The 18,208-nt window shown below is 36.4% G+C and overlaps 1 protein-coding gene across 1 annotated transcript in view; it reads left to right on the top strand.

Annotated features, from left to right (window-relative positions):
• LOC120625915 overlaps positions 1 to 17,953 on the top strand; it is a 21,638-nt gene extending 3,685 nt beyond the window's left edge. The window contains exons 2-5 of the mRNA XM_039893183.1: positions 7,321 to 7,442; positions 9,172 to 9,308; positions 14,828 to 14,991; positions 17,513 to 17,953. Coding sequence (XP_039749117.1) covers positions 7,329 to 7,442; positions 9,172 to 9,308; positions 14,828 to 14,991; positions 17,513 to 17,649 — 552 coding nt within the window. The 5' untranslated portion in view covers positions 7,321 to 7,328 and the 3' untranslated portion in view covers positions 17,650 to 17,953. The remainder of the gene's footprint in view (positions 1 to 7,320; positions 7,443 to 9,171; positions 9,309 to 14,827; positions 14,992 to 17,512) is intronic.
• The last annotated feature ends 255 nt before the right edge of the window (positions 17,954 to 18,208 follow it).

The following is an 18,208-nucleotide window of genomic DNA, read 5'->3' on the forward strand; positions in this document are numbered from 1 at the left end:
TTGATTTAAAAAAATAAAATGTTTCCACGCCAAGCTAAGATTTAATAACAAAGTCATACGTTTAGTATGGTTAGACGTATCGGTTACGCTCACACGCTCTTGAATAGGCAAAAAATCCGACGCATAAATTTAAACGTGTTTAAATACATTTATTTAGTCGAGGTTACTCTACGTTTGATGAATTTCTTAACAACAAAGACACTTGGCTCCACTTTTTTGCACATAAGGTAGAACAATTCATTTAAAATTTAATATAAAGTAGGTCTACTTTATAAGCACTTTTGAAATGTTATATCTATCTGTTTGTAGTGACTCTACTAATGGTACGGAAGGCAGATTTCACCGAGAAGAAGCGTGGAAGAAACTCAGCAGTTGATCTTTTCAAATATTTATCTATTTCAAACTGATCGGAATAGTGATAAAAATTGTTAATGTTGATTTTGAAAGACAGATTGAGAATCAGCCTGTTAAACTTACACAATGGTAGAGTCACTATAAACAGACAGAGTTGACTTTTAAGAAGGGCATATAAAGTAGTCCAATTTCAATAAATAAATTAGTATAAATTGTACCAGAACTATCGGGATTCTTCAACTGGGAATTTCATCCAAAAGGTAAAGCAATATTCTATCTCAACTTGTCTCGTATTGCGATTGCTATGATTGCATCCACAGGTACGTAATACAACGTCTGACCTTTGGATGTTTTACAATGCAGATTTTCAAGCAAGAACTAGAATGGTCCTTTATTTCGAAACGGCAATGGATTATAAATAGTGATGTGTGGTTTAGGTATATTTGTGTTTCCTATTGTCGACGTCGCGTCGTGTCGTCGTTGAGTCGATATTAATACGTCATTGTCCATAAATTGTATCGCATTATTTGTTAAATTTTATAGTAATTTATTAAATCTATCTAATCAAATACTGGGCGATGTCTCGAATTACTCATCAAATACAAAATATTATCTACGCCGATATTATCTCAATGATAAATTATCAAACAAGTTAAAAAAGGTGCTATGTTATTTTTATAAGTAAATCTTAATACGTAATTATTATGAACGATTCGTTGCTCTAAAATAAATCAATGAAGTCAAAATATCTCCATTTTAACTTGTACTATAATTTGACAACAATTATATACATACTGTAAGGCGGAATTTGGCTGTACTTATCAGCGTTTCTTCTTTAATCATCTGTATTCCAACCACCCAAAGTCAAAAATAAGAATTTATAATTTTAATTTGAATTCACATCATTATCATTAATATTTCACCCGCCTAGGACATCCTTTATCGTAATACGCGTATTTTAGAGCAGATTTGAGGCTAGGAATTATTTAAGCCAGTTTTCCATTGACTCAGTTAGTCAGTCAGTCAGATTACAAACATAAAATTATTAAGTAAGACTTCACAATGTCAACATCTCCTGAGGATGCTCCGGAGCGAAAAGTGCATAGACGGTACATTGCCGACGATCTGGTTGGTGTGGAGTATAAGGATTGAAAAAATTATAAATTACACCATACAGATTCTATTGCTTTTCGCGAAGAATAGCAAATTTAGCAAAGTAACGCCTGCTTCTATAAAATACAAACATAAATACAATTGTTTTACCGAATAATTCATTGCTCTCTGAGATTCGCAGTGATAGTTTTTCTGATAAAAACCGAAAAGAAATAAAGTTTTTATCCATCAAGATACGTCCGTATGTTTTTTTTCGATTTTACATTACTTACCATTTTAATGACACGCTAATATATCGAATCTGATGCTGTATTTTTTTTCTTTACATACCATATTTTACCGTAGAGCAGGTCCTTACATAGGACTTAGCTTTACATTATGCAAACAAATTTGAATCTAAGTAGATCATTACATAATATACTATTACCGTTGCATAGTATCTCACTATTTATTTGACGGCCGATTGGCGCAGTGGGTAGCGACCCTGCTTTCTGAGTCCAAGGCCGTGGATTCGAATACCGCAACTTTAAAATGTTTGTGTGATGAACATGAATGTTTTTCAGTGTCTGGATATTTATATTATAAGTATTTATTAATATCATTCATAAAAAAATAATCATCAGTCATTTCAGTATCCATAACACAAGCTACGCTAACTTTGGGGCTAGATGGCGATGTGTCTGTGTGTATTGTCGTAGTATATTTATTTATTTAAGTATTCAGTTATTTTTTTGCATTATATACAAAAGCTCAGGTTTCAAGCATGTAGGTATATTGGCATTGGAAATAAGAGGCTTAATATGGCTTATTATTATAAAACAAGAACATCTCGACACGGGATAAGTAGCGGAAACCAATCGAATTTTTGAGCAGTCGATCCATTATCTCTAATGTGCTACAAAAACCTCGGGGCTTAAACTTGCAAATACAGGTAGACAGGCACGCCAAATATGTTTTTCTACCTATACAAGCGAGGTTACTATACAATTGATGAATTTCTTAATGACAAGGTTGCTTGGAAGCATCCGGCTCCGCTTTCATCTCTCACGAGATAGAAAAATGAATGTTAAAATGTAAAATGTAAATTGTTGATGTTGGAAAGGAGCAACTGCTGAGTTTCTTGCCGGCTTCTTCTCGGTAGAATCTGCCTTCCGAACCGGTGGTAGAGTCACTACAAACAGACAGACTTGACTATTGGTTCGCCCTAAATTTAGATAGTAAGCGGTTATAGACCAATGGGCAGGACATCGACTTCACTTTCGGAAGCACTAACTTTTCTAAGTTACGTGCGTTTTTAAGCAATTAAAATATCACTTGCTTCAACGGTGAAGGAAAATATCGTGAGGTAACCTGCATGCCTGAGAGTTCTCCATAATTTTCCCCGTGTTTGTGGACTCCACCAATCACTGGGCCAGTGTGGTTGACTACGGCCTTAACCCCTTCTCATCGTTTGAGGAGACCAGTTTAACGTATTGCTGTGGCGTGCATAGAGGGTATGCACAGGATATGCAGATGATATAAAATGAAGAAAATCTCCAGTACGAGTTATAACAAATTTAAGGATAGGCATTGTAAGAGTTATAAAAAGCCAACCCTTAAATATTTACGTACTGTGCGTACCCTCTATGCACGCCACTGACGTATTGTTATCTCATAAAAATTTGGTTTGCTAGACTAGCAAGGTAAAATCCCGAACTTTATTTAACTGAGTTTTGTGTAAATAATATGACTGTTTTTTAGATACAAGCCGACGTGCTTTATTGCATAAATTATGTGGCATTTCCAACTACCTCAGTTTAATTACAATTTTTAAGACATTGAATTAAAACTGTAAAATTATTGGTCGGTAAAATGTTTACGAGCACGAACTTATGATTTAGAGTATTGATCGCGTGAATCATTTATGCGTAATGATATTTCACACATTTTATTAAGCAATACCTACCGGTCAAGTGGCAGTAGAATCCTCAAACAAGAGTTCCTTGCATTTAACGAAATGATAAAACACCGTTTTTTCCGCAGCTTCTTCGATTTACGTAGTTTATTTTTTATTTGGCATGCTTTCGAATAGGTCACTTTAATATGTCGTTAACTTTGATTAAGTGTTTCTATAGCTAGGCGTCAATAAAATCAATTAAATTCTAGTATGTTGTATATACATAATTTTAAAGGAAACCGCAGACGTAAATTAACAAAATGACTTTTACTTTGTAGATACCGTAGTAGACACCTCACCCCAAATCGCTAAGAATGGACTGTCCTGTGTTTTTTTATTACGTATCTCATTTGCTTGGCGTCGACTTTCAATACAATCTAATGAGTAGCTACCTTCTTTTCAAATAAATAATTTAATATGAATAAACGAGCCATGGTTTTAATAATAGCTATAATAAACTAAAATGTTAAAAAAAATTACTCATTTTTTACTTAAATGAAAAATCTAATACACTTTAAATATTTTAATTCACTACAGAACTCGATTGCTGCTGATTAAGTTTCTGTTTGACAACTTCGAAGGAGAGGAATTCAACGATCGAGGCAAATCCTCGATCTTTACCTCACCGAATACCAAACATCACCGCCTAATGTCAAATTTATTTATCTCTCCGCCGCATCCGGCAGTGCGGCGCCACGTTTACTATCGAGTTATAGAGAATACGAATTTGCAAACTCATCGCGGATTTAGCTGTCGAGCTACAAAAACGTCCTTCCAAAATAGCCCTGCAGGTTTGAAATATGATTATGTAAAGCGACGAAACATTCTCTGATATATCTCTGATATCTGATAGGTTTAGGTATAATAAAAATTAACTTAATCGCTTTTCAATTATTATTCCATCTGCCACAAGGTAATGGTCAAGTCCAGTCGGCATTTGACATTTCATCAAAGATCTCTGTTGAATTCGGAATCGCATACTAAACTTTTTAATTCACACCAGGACAACAGGAAATCGATGAGTCTTTAACATTTTAATGCGTTTAGTCATCCTGAAACTTTATTTAATGAGACCACAAAATAAATAACGCCACGGAAGATGTCCAAGGCCCCAGCCCTGCGATTTGATATGTTGCTCATATTTCATTGCGACGGCCTTAGCGGCTGTATTTGTAATATTTACCAACCGACTCAGGAGAAGGAAGCTGTGTTTTGAATCAATCTATTGATAATTGCCTATAACAGTCCACCCCTAGTCTAAATGCCTCACCCCTAGATGTTGCCGATAATCATCACGCTGGGCAGACGAATAAGTAATCGCAGTAGACGGTAAAAGTAGCACACAAGACGGTGTTATCCGTTCTCCGTTATATTCCATTAGTTGCCTCGTACGCAGTGGCGTGCATAGAGGGTATGCACAGGGAATGCAGATGATATAAAATGAAGATAATCTCCAGTACGAGATATATAAAACTTAAGGGTAGGTATTGTAAAAAAAGGCCACCCTTATGTATTTAAAACTCGTACTGGACATACCCTCTATGCACTCCACTGCCCGTACGACACCGATGGGAGGAGCAGGGGAGGTGACAACTATACTATAAACTTTTAACAAGACTAAATTCACTTTAGTTCATTCATTCACATTTTTATTTTTATTTTTATTTTTATTATATTGGTCTCCTCTCAGAATGGCAAGGAGCAGGCCGTTAGTTCAGGCCGTTCACCACACTAACCAATTGCGGATAGGTAGACTTCACACGCCTTTGAGAACATTATGGAGAATATAATAACATATAAATAATGAACAGTTTTCTTTCAACCATTTAATTCCTTAAATTAAAACGCTCATAATTAAAAATTTTGTTGTGCCCCGACGTTTCACACGTGTCCTTTAGTAAAAAACATGGATTTTCAGCAGTAAAAAACACATGTGTTAATCCAGGTTATAGTATATCCATTTAAAATTTCAGTCACGCAAAAAAACGAAGGCATGCATATCCTATTGCGTTAATGGTCACATCTCAATCAGTGATGGGCGAACAGTGCCCAGCGGGCTGCCCCGACCACGTCCGGCTGAGGTCAAAGTAAATGCTTCGATAGCATACTATAGTAGTATCAGCGGATATGTTACACGCGAAGAGGCTGCTAGGGCATAGTTAGAGTTGCCTGGGCATTTTTTTTTAACATATCACACATAACATAGATATATAGACACCTGACATTGGCTAATCTGTGTTAAGAAGAAGAACCATAAGGAAAAAAAAACACAGTTCTTCATTTAAATTTGTAAGCATTTAGTAATAACAGCGAATTAAAAGAAAGTAAACAAGAAGGATAACATAGTTTAACAGTGTTTGTAGATATGTCTATGTATGTAGTGATAACCTCTTTGCTCTAGTAGTTAGCATGCTCAACTACGGATCACGAAGTCCTGGGCTCGATTCCCGTGTCGGGCCAAGTGTATAGTTTTTCTAGCAAAAATTCTTAATACTAGTCCGAACTTAAGCCCGCGACGCCTGCGGTAGTCTTTGTATACTCATTGGAGGTCGGCAATGCTTGCGCGCCGGTACCTCCAATGAGTATACAAAGACTTCGATTCACTATATTGTACTCTTACACATAAGGCTTTATCGACTTTGCACTCACTACCGCCTTGGCCTGTAGCAAACGCCGTGATTATTATCAACTTCGCGTAAAGTTCAAGGTGAGCATTGGGAGCCCACGTGGCGCAACTGGCCCCAACGGTCAGAGGCGTGTTAGCTTTACGAACTCGCGCGTAATAGAAAGTTACGGGGACTTGTTTGTAAAGAATAGCGAGTCGTATGCCTTTATGTTATTGTAGACAAGCGGTTCGCGGTCTCAGCCGTGTAAAATTTATTACGAAATACGAACGACATTTTGAATATCCGTATCAATCCTTACTAATATTATAAATGCGAGAGTGTGTTTGTTTATTTATTTGTTTGTTTGTCTCTTCTTTACACCCTAACTAAGCAACCAATTAACTTGATTTTAGGCAAAGAGTTAGTTGAAAGGACGGAGAGTAACACTGACTACATTTTATCCCAGGAAAACAAACGGGATTTGTAAAAACCTTATTAAACACGGACGAAGATCACGGGTAACAGCTTGTACACATAATACAAAATCAGTATCAGCATCTGTATGTTTACCCACTAACTTCTACTACATCACAAAACAACAAATATAATTTGATACAATTAACACCGTCGTAACAAGAAATAAAAACAGTAACTTTGTTCGCGCTTAGGTCGCTAGGCCGACGTATTTTAATCCACACGTTCAACTTCTGATAAGTTTCCCATACAAACTTTCTTCCACTATTCTACATAACCAACATGACCCACCGCATTGACTCTGCCTCCTGCCTCAGCCTGAGTAGGGCTATCAAATGCAAAAGAAACATTAACCGTTATTGTTGTGCATCAGAAATGTGGCTCACAGTGATGACTTTTTTGCCATCAGACGAAATCGAATAGCATCCTTGATGAAAAGAACGTGGGTAAGCAGCAACGGCATTCTGAAAGCACTAATAAATTGATACGACTCTCCAATTTATAAGTTGTATCTTAAACTCCACGTAGGGCTGCCTGGACGCAGATATTTTAATTTGTAATTTTTTTTTTATTATATTGCATATTAATATTTAATGTAAGTTTATTTAGTTTGGTTTTTGATTATTCTATTTATGTTATAGTGTTGTGCGTAGTGATGGGTCATAGATACCAAATAAATAAAATAAATAATTAAATTAAATCGAACAGAAGTAGAATTTAGCGCATCCTGCTTTTAACACTTTTGTGGTGTCATAATCCAACCCTCAACCACTGCACCATTGGATATTTAATCGTATATCAGGCTTTTCGTGATGGTGATGATGGTATTTATTACAGATTAAAAAATGGGCAATAGCGAGTCTGTCAGAGCTACCCATTTTCAGCGCCCTGATGTACCGGCGGACCCCGTGGAAGACGACCTACCTGATGAGCACCACATCAGCATTTCAAACAAAATGGTGATTGATATCCCACAACCCACAGCTAGGCTTACCCTCCTCTCATATCATAGGAGAGAGGGCTTTCGAGCATAGAACCATTACACTGCTCCAATGCGAATTGGTTGGCTTTAAATAAATAGATATACTACGACAATACACACACCGCCATCTAGTCCCAAAGTAAGCGTAGATTGTGTTATGGGTACTAAGATGAATATTTTTATGAATAATATACATAAATACTTATAATATACATATAAACACTCAGACACTGAACAACATTCATGTTCTTCACACAAACATTTTCCAGTTGTGGGAATCGAACCCACGGCCTTGGACTCAGAAAGCAGGGTCGCTGCCCACTGCGCCAATCGGTCGTCTTTAGGGCTTATATTTAAAGCCCATCAACTCTCTCTAGTCATAACTCATGAGTCGTGATCAAATGGTGTCTGGTTCTATAAATTAAATTATACTTTTACTCTAAAGACGTTGTTAATATCAAGACTTATACCGTAGGTGTATTGGTTGTTCTATGCTTAGATAGATTAAGGCTGTAGCTCTGAGGAGGAGTCCACGATAAGCTTGGAGTATAATCTACCTATTTATTAATGCCACACAAGACTAATTAGCATCCATGCTTTTTTATCATTTCATCGTCATTATCATATCAACTAAAGGACGACGGTTCGATATAGTTCTTTTCCAGGGAGCTCCAAGTACCACGGTCTCGTACACCTTGGGCCCAGTGACTCCCTGCGTGCTGTGACGCGCTTGTTGTCATCCGTTCTATAATTTAATCATCAATTATCTTATTTTTAGGTTCCATTGTTCGAATTTTAAAACCAGTTCGAATAACTTTAACTTCGCAATTAAATTAAAAAATAATTCACAGGGCAATAACTTATATTTTCTGTGGCAAAATGATTACCTCACAATAATGGAAACATTTATTGTAAAATGTTTTTAAAGGAAATAAAAATAAATCTAATTCACTAATAATATTTTACTCTATGAATTCGGCCAACATTTGGTCCCTGTGGTTCCGTTGCCCATACCCAAATTGCCCCACTCTCAACTCTCTACCAGTTCACTCTCCAACATTCGCGTTCAAATCCCCCATCACAATACTGTACTAGGTGTTCGAGCCATGTTTGGCTATTAAAATGTCCTTAAAATGTCCTCATTCAAACCACTACATCCTCGTCTGGGTGTGCCAAGGTGGGCGCGTATACCTGTATGACCTTCGACGAATACCGTTTGGTAATTCTGAGTATGAGGTCCGCTACCCCGGACATAGGTCTTAAGTAGGGAGTTCCACAATCCACGGTCCCGGGCCGCTTGTTTCCAGCGGGTCCCAGCGACCCGCCTGATGTTGTCTGTCCACCGGTAAGGTGCTGCGTTTACCGGTGCAGTGTCGCCATTCCAGCCCATAGTTGAAAATTTAGAGAAGCGTGCCGAGAATCGAACTCGGTGCCACCAAAAGGGAAACCGATATCTTACCCACTAAGCTATCACCGCATTCTTATAATCATAAAGGTAGATAAGTGAAGCAAGCGGGAGTAATCTATTCACAGACAAAAAATTATTTCATAGCCTTTTATGGTATAGAATATTCAGATTATAAATCCATCGAGACTTGGCTACTTTTTTACAGAATGTTTTTGGTGGGATACAGATTATAAAACTACTTCTTCTTCTTTTGATTTATGGCTTTTCGTAGTGATAAAACTACTTACTATAATATCAGGTTGAACGTCTCGTCGAAGACGCTACGCTGACAGGTGCAATAGATACAAGCGCTTCCAATCCGAGAGGGGATTTCAAGGAGAAGATGTTCATGGAACAGCTCAAGTCTTTGGACGAAAAACATACCGACAGATTCGGGTAAGTAATTTTTGGCGCAAGATACATTCACATACTTAATCGTAGGGGCTTCTATACAAAGATTATAAATGCTAAAATGTTTCTGTTTGTTAGCTCAACTGTTGCCCCGAATTTACGAATAGAAATTTAGCAGCAATTGCACCTGCGTCCTGGATATGGGCATAGGATACTTTTTATCCCGGGAATACCTGGGAATTGTCTCTAGGGGATTCTATAAAAAGTTTGTTACCTGTATTCGCCTCATCAACATCGATCTTAACACCTTTTTACATAATAGTTAGCTGGAATAGCGTCCTGGAGACGCATTGTATATTATTAGTGCTTTTAAAAACCAAGATTTAATTCGGCCGAAAGTGTATGACAGTGCCTATGTAGCCTTTATAATGGGGAAATATGAAATGTGGGTTAACCTTATTTAAAATAACGTAAACGTTTCTGTGTTATCTCTGTAAATCGTCTACGATTTCGCTGGGTTTTAGTGGGTTACAACTCCACGACTTTAGACCCCAGGCGCCTCTTGTCTGTGAGTCCCAAATACCCTACCGGAAACGGCTAAGAATTTCTTGCCTGTTTCTGGGAGGGATGCGTAAGGGCATTTCCCAGCGTTAAAAAAGATACATTACGGATGTCCACCAACTCGTAGGAGATTTTTTCACTTTACTAGCTTTATCCCAATCGGGTCACTCAAAAACTCTGTGCACAAAACGGTTCGTTGGATTTCAATGTTCAACAAAATTACTTATGTTTAGGAGATATAATGTAGATGCCTATTTAAATTGGAAAAGGATGGCCGAAACAATCCGAAGATTTAAACTCTGCTTTTAAGCTTTAAATAAACTAATTTGCATCGTCGCCTTATCGAGAGCCTAATGTTTTTGAAAACGATTGATTGCCTCGATAACTTGCTCTTTGAAAATAATGGTCCATATTTTTTCTGCGTAGTTTTATCGAAATAAAGTAATTGGTATAAGTCAATTTCTTCTTCCCTATCTCATAATATAAACAATCTTTTTGTTGCGTAACTTTTGTTGTAAAGTTTATTTTCAATTTTTTAAGAAAATAATAAAACACGCCTCTATAAATTAAAACTCGTTTTATTGTTTGGGTTTATTTAATTTATCCCATTTTTTTTATTAAAAAATATACTTTAGGTACACGAAAGAGTAATTAATTTCTCGACTTCACTTTCGGGGGGCCGAGTTCGAATCCCAGCACGCACCTCTAACTTTTCGAAGTTATGTGCGCTTTAAGTAATTAAAATAGCACTTTCTACAACGGTGAAGAAAAACATCGTGAGGAAATCTAGGTACATGCCTGACTTCTACACAATATTGGTGTGTCAAAGGTGTGTGGAGTCCACCAATCCGCACTGGACCAGCGTGGTGGACTACGACCTTAATCCCTTCTCATTGTGGGAGGACACCCGTGCTCTGTAGTGGGCCTGTAATGGGTTGATGTGGTGATGATGATGATGATACCACTACGCGGACGAAGCCGTGGTAAGATTTAATAATTAATAACGAAAGCTTCTTCCATATTCACAAAATGTCGTTTTCCTATCAAGTTATTTCTTTTTTCCAATGAATTTTAATCAAGGTTTTAAACGACGTTGCCTGTGCGACCAATTAGGTAGGCTTATAATATATTGTTGAATTTTTTAAAGGAGATAAATGGCCGATGTCCACGAGTTCAATTGCATGGAATTTCTGTTCTTCACTTCGTGCTAAAACGTAGCCTGCCAGTAGTTTTCTCAAAAAAAAAGTTAAATCAACGCCATGGCCACCTAAAAATTTTCTCCTAAAACTTAATAAAAAAAGATTTTAATCCACGGGGCACGGTGGTTTCCTCCCACAATGAGAAGGGGCTAAGTCCACAACGGTGGCTCAGTGAGGATGGTGCACTCCCCAGGTTTCCTCACGATGTTTTCCTTCTCCGTGATACACAAGTGATATTTTAACTCCTTAAAACGCACATAACTTAAAATAGTTGGAAAATCCAAAAGTGCACGCCTCATAATCTCATGCATTACAATAAAATTGAGATTATTTTTTAAATAACAATTAAACTACATCTAATTATACCGTGAAAAGTAATAGGCTTCTATTAAGGCGACAAGATACGGGATCCGCACATACAGACACACGGACGTCCAAGACAGAACTTTTTTGTCAATTACTCGTAGTTTTAATAATAAAAAGAGATTTAAAAATATCATGACTGTTAAAAATAGTGTTATTTCTCAACATTCGTTTATTTATATTCACTTATAAAAGCAATAAAGAAAAAAAAAGTGACATTTTAAGTTGAAGAATAACTCGGTGTGCGTAAACTGACAGTAATGCCCACTTATGAGGCGTGAAAAAGTTAGAGGTGTGTGCTGGGACCACTGGGCTATCACCGCTACCTAATTTTTATTTATAGGACTAATTTAATCATAACTAGTATAGATATTACTTTAAATTATATACCGTAAGTAGGGAGACTGGTCGTAGCCTGGTGTAGGTACCTACGTCCGAATGCCCATTATTTTTACACCATCCGGGTTCATTGCCGGCGGACGATCTACGCATTATTTGCAGCTATAACAATACCTACCCGCAAATATCTCTCGGGGATTATTATTTTATGGAAATTGAAACAATTGCTTCGAATATAAACACCAGGAACTCCATTATGAATATACCTACCTACTTACTTAAGGAGGCGTTCTCACAAGAGTCATGGTATTTTAGTAGTAGTAGTAGAGATTTTTGTGACAGAGCTCGACCGTGGAAGTTCCGCCATTCTTGTTACCTGCTGCCGCAAAGCAACTTTGCTGTGTTCCGGTACGAAATGTGTGGTTACTAGTGGCTTGTTACCCTATCCACAAACGTGCCACTTAGCGATTTGGCGTTCCGGTACTATAATAAATAAATAAATATACTTCGAAAATATATTATAGCCATCCATCTAGCCCCAAAGTAAGCGTAGCTCTTGTTATGGTTCTAAGTGTGACTGATGATATATTTTTATGAATAATATATTTTTTGGTGAGATTGCAGTCCACTAGTCTTCAGGACTAATTTGTAGGGTAAAAAAATATAAAAAATAACAATCATTATTCTGTCTTGTACTCATAAGATAAAAACGGCTCCGCTTTTATCTTGCCTGCTGCCTGCTTCCAAGCAACCTTGTCATTGATCAATTTTACAGTAGGCACCACTCCTTAATAAACGTTTTAAAACTTATGCATTGGTAGGTTCAAAATTTCCTTATTACTTATTATATTTAATCAGTCGATTATTAAAATCCATTTTTTTATACAACGTAAGAAAATTACGAAATAATATTGAAGGACACATAAGTATATTTTATTAGGAATCACCCTGTAAACATATTAAAAGAAAAAAGTATATATATTTTCATACAAACGAATTCAAAACATTCTAAGTGTTTACTTATGACAACACTATTGAAGATAAAAGACCGACACGCGCATAGAACCTACGCTATGCGACGCGTACCTAATGAAGTGACAGGACAGGAGTCACATGGTTTAAATGTGTGATGAGTTTAAAGGATGTGATATTAGGGCTGTATAAAATTTCTTTCAGTAAAAACTTTGACAGTGGTTTACTCAAAAACTCTTGGTTAGATAAGTTTCAGAGACAGTACCTCTAAGCCTGTGAAGTATTATTTCGGTTTTTATTTACGTTGTAGACTTATGTTACTTATGTACCTACATTAAACGCGGGAACTGAAAAACCGAAATTTGCAGCAGCCGAAGTCGTTCGAAACTGCGAGTATTAAAAAAATAATTATGTACCTACTAATAGGCATCGTTTTGTTTTTAAATAATTACTTTTTTTACTAGTAAAACTTGTATCACTAAGCGTTGACTCACATCTGGTTTTTACTTTTTAAAAGAAATAAAAAGGAGTTTACCTACCTGTCTACTTAAGTACCAACTCAAGTGTTCGTTATAATATAGCCGGCTATTAATAATAAAGACAGGCATCTATAATAGGAGAAGCATACTATAAACAAGCGACGCGACTCTTTAAGTTGAGTTAAATCATGTATCCACTTACTTAGTAATAATTTCCATTGCAAGTATTTTACTACATTTCGGATGCTTTGTCCGCGGGTTACTCTTTTGTAGGTAAAATATCTACTTCAGAGTAGAAAGGTTACCATAGGTCATCATCATATCGACCCATTACCGACCCATTACAGGGCACGGGTCTCCTCCCACAATGAGAAGGGGTTAAGGCCATATGTTAAGACAGTAAGGTTTTTTTCAAATTACACATAGGTTCTTGCATGTTTTTGCATTTAATGTTAAATATCTACTTTTGATAATATGTGTTGTACAATGCGTAAATAAAATTTAATTTATATAAGTAGTAGTTTGAACTCTGGAATAGTTGTACGACAGCTAATCTAAGAACAATGAATAATAAAAGCTAATAGAAGAATGCTTTCAAAAACTTTATGAATAAGCGACAAAATTAAACTGTTTTCCACGTTCTTGATTTGAAGTATCTTAATACGCGTCGCGTGTTTATAGTATATCGAAGCCTTTACTGTGTTCGATCGCTTATTAAATATTCAATCTGCGGCGGCCGACTGGCGCAGTGGGCAGCGAACCTGCTTTCTGAGCCGTGGCCGTGGGTTCGATTCCCACAACTGGAAAATGTTTGTGTGATGAACATGAATGTTTTTCAGTGTCTGGGTGTTTATCTGTATATTATAAGTAATTATGTGTATTATATTTATAGAAATATTCATCAGTCATCTTAGTACCCATAACACAAGCTACGCTTACTTTGGGGCTATGTGGCGATGTGTGTAATGTCGTAGTATATTTATTTATTTATTTATTCAATCTTCTCATAAAAATTCAATGTTTTTAAGCATTTAAGTAGGTGCTAATACCAAAAGACGGGTCGGGACAAAAATTATTAGATAGGATATTAGAAAGTCTCAACACATTAGTCAGGAGTTCGGGAATTATCCTTAGATCTTAAGAGTAAAACCTAATGTGTGTATATAAATGTGTGTGTTTTGCGTGTCTGTGCGTATGCGTGTTTGGCCGCCACGACAAAAAGGCGTACCTATTACATTTTTTTTTCCCAACTCTCATTTACTGTGTATCTTAATTATTTATAGATATATTATGTTTGACGGTCGATTGGCATAGTATTATTGGTAGCGACCCTGCTTTCTGAGTCCAAGGCAGTGGGTTAGATTCCCACAACTGGAAAATGTTTGTGTGGACTCAGAAAGCAGGGTCGCTGCCCACTGCGCCAGTCGGCTGTCAAGTATATTATTTTTCTTTCTTTCATACTGCATCAGCATTTTTTACAAAGTTTAATTTGAATTCTGTCTTATTTACTTATTGCAAGCCCACCAATCTGCACTGGGCCAGCGTGGTGGACCTTAGCCCCTTCTCATTGTGGGAGATGATCCGTGCCCTGTAGCGAGCGAGGTAATGGGTTGATATGGTGATGATGATGATGACTTTTTGCTCTTCACAGCCTGACGGTTAGAGAGCTGAACGCAGTTTTAAAACGCGTGGAATTGCGTACGACCAACATGGTGAATGTGGACCCCGTGTGTGCGGACATCAAGCGCAAGATCATCGACTGCTACGACAGCACCAGCACGCCCGCCCAAGTTGCCCACTGCTGGGATACTATCGGTTAATGTTATTATTTTATGCTAGGCGGCCGAGTGGCGCAGTGGGCAGCGACCCTGCTTTCTGAGTCCAAGGTCGTGGGTTCGATTCCCACAACTGGAAAATGTTTGTGTGATGAACATGATGGTTTTTCAGTGTCTGGGTGTTTATCTGTATATTATAAGCATTTATGTGTATTATATTAATAAAAAAAATATTCATCAGCTATCTCAGTACCCATAACACAAGTTACGCTTACTTTGGGGCTAGATGGCGATGTGTGTATTGTCGTAGTATTTTTATTATTAATTTATTTATTATTATTATTTTATAGTAACACTACGCAGGGCAAGCAAAGAACACGTCTTAAAAATTGCCACTCTGTGTCCGAACACCTGAGGCGTAGATATGAAGCCTCTTGTTCTTAATTAATTGGACGGCCGATTGGCGCAGTGGGTCGCGACCCTGCTTTCTGAGTCCAAGGCCGTGGGTTCGATTCCCACAACTGGAAAATGTGTCTGTGATGCACATTCATATATTTCAGTATCCGGATTTATCTCTATATAACAAGTATTTTATGTATGTTATTCATAAAACTATTCATCAGTTATCTCAGTACCCATAACATTCGAAAATCGGGGGTTTATTTTCCTTTTGAAAGCTTCCGCTGCCTAAACAGTTAAAGTTCCGATAAAATCATGTATGACAAAATTGTTTCCCTTTAAAAGTTCTTAAAAAAAGTCCGCGACTGCATATAAGTATGTCTATATTTTAAGATTGACTTATAAGTCGTGAGGGACTGCTAGAGTACTTATGTATACCATACGTTGAACCGTGTAACTAAGATATACTTAAATGTATTAATTAGGTATACCTAAGTAATATAAATATCTAATCTACATTAATAGGTAATTTATTACCAGCAACTGAAATACCTAATGGCGCGTTTATGATATTTTCGAGTATTTTATAGCCCAAAAAGAAGCAAGCAAATCTTTACAATCATAGGTTAACCAATGTCACACTAATTGATACGGAATGTATCTTTATTGTTGACAAGCTGTTTGCTGCGGTATCACTGATGCTGACTTATTACCGTTATTAAGTTAAATTATAGAGAGTCCGAATCAAACTTTGTCGTTGCGGAAGTTAGCTGCGAACGTAGATTCGCGCAGGTAGGTAATCAACCGTTCCGTCCCCTGATTCGCCGAAACCGAATATTGGCTATTAGTTGTGCCAAATCATATCTAATACTGCGTTATATACAAAAAAAAATAGATATCGACAATTAAACCATTATCTCAAACAAAAACATATAGATGAATCGATATATCGGTAATAATTTGCCCTTTTTTAAATTGAATTCTGCGCATCGAAACGCACAAAAATTTCAATTTCAGTAAGCAACATTGTAATTTTTTTTTTGTAATAAATAAATTGTAATTTTTTTTTTTGTAATAAATAAATTGTAATATTTTTATGCATTCTTAAAAGCTGAAGACTCTCAAAAATGCAAAAAAAATCTTCATTATTAACAAATTTGAAATTTTTATTTGTCTTTTGTCGTGGAAATATCAGTAATATAAGTTTGTTATTTTAAAAAACTAACACATTCATTTCCAGGAGTCTCCGAATATATTAATTAAATATCATAGATTTGAGAACATACAGAAACCGTGTACACGGCTAATATTGAAGCATCAAAACCAAATCCACTTCAGTAGTGTTTCTCGAACAGGCTAGGCGGTGAATAACTTCTTGCCATGTAGCAGTCGACAGTAATTTTTTTACCTATAATGTTCACCATAGAATGGGAAAATTGGAAATAGTGTGCGAGCTAGTAGCATTCCGCTGAAGTGAGACGTGGGCACGACATTTTCATGTTTTGGACACAATGCACTGCAAGCAATAATGGCTGTGTTAAGTAGTAGATATTTTTTATTTTTACCAAAATTCTAATAGAGAAACTTATACAGGTTCTTCACTTTTTTTTTTCTATGGATACGGTAAAAAATAAAAAAAAACTCGACCAACTATGTAAATATTTTTTTTATTGTAGCAAAGTTCATTAAAAACATTCATTCCGAAACCACAGACAAACACTTTTTATTTATTTGTAGGTATGTGTTAATAGATTACCATAAAATAAAGGATAATTATAACATTTTATTATTATATGCTTGTTGATTAATGTGCGCTTTGGATTAGTTTCGTCGTTGTCGTTTAACATTTTATTGGGTCATTTTAATTTTAATGATTGTTTTTAACTTGCACTGCAAGAATGTTTATTATTTATTATTTATTTCTTGAAGAAATCTTATTAAGAGATAAGTTGTCGTAGTGCACGTCTTATTCTTTTTTATGTTAATTTTAATATTTAGTACAAAATAAATAAAACAATAAATACATGTGTTGTAATTATTACTTTTATTAGCTTTTTCTGTATTTATTTAATGAAAGTAACTTCTTCACTCTCTGCAAAGTCGGGGCGGGTTTTAGGTATGCAGTTAACTGCTTACTTGCCAATAAAACTTGTGCGTTTCAGGTGCGTTCACAGAGTGCGTTCAAGAAGCGGGCGCGAAGAGACTGCAAGCGCGCAGCAAACTCGACGCTCTCGAACTTGAACGACGAACACGGCACGTCGCGCATGCTCGCGAACATGCTCTCAAGGACCTTAGCTGACCATCATCTTCTTTATGAATTTATTTAGGACTTAACTTTTTAACGAGTCCAGAACTTTGGAGCAGTAAAGTTCTTATGATACCCCTCCCCAGTAAAAAAACCATGCTAGTCAGAAAAGTGGTTTTATTTTTAGTTTATCATTAATTATTTATAAATATCTATACATATAACATGATAACTTAAACATTATGCCGATTATTCTTACTAATGTAATAGATGTGAAAGTTTGTTTGTATGTTTGATTATCCTTCCTTTACACTCTAACTACTAACTAAGCATAAATCATCTTAATTTTTGGCGTAGAGTTAGTTGAAAGGACTTTAGTTGAAGGAGAACATACGCTACTATTTGTCTGGGGAAAACCAACGGTTCCCAAGGGATTTGTTAAACACAGAACTAGAATTTTAAATTCCGGCAAAAATGGGGCCTGCGTCTTTCATATTTCTTAACTCTAGCATTTATTGAAATATGAATGATTAGAAGAATAGAGAATGAACAAGATCCGCTGCGAATTTAAGTAGGAGGTCCCGACAGGGGCGGTTTTTGGGAATTTCTAATA

The sequence above is a fragment of the Pararge aegeria genome, chromosome 8 (genome assembly GCF_905163445.1).
Source record: "Pararge aegeria chromosome 8, ilParAegt1.1, whole genome shotgun sequence".
Taxonomy (NCBI): domain Eukaryota; kingdom Metazoa; phylum Arthropoda; class Insecta; order Lepidoptera; family Nymphalidae; genus Pararge; species Pararge aegeria.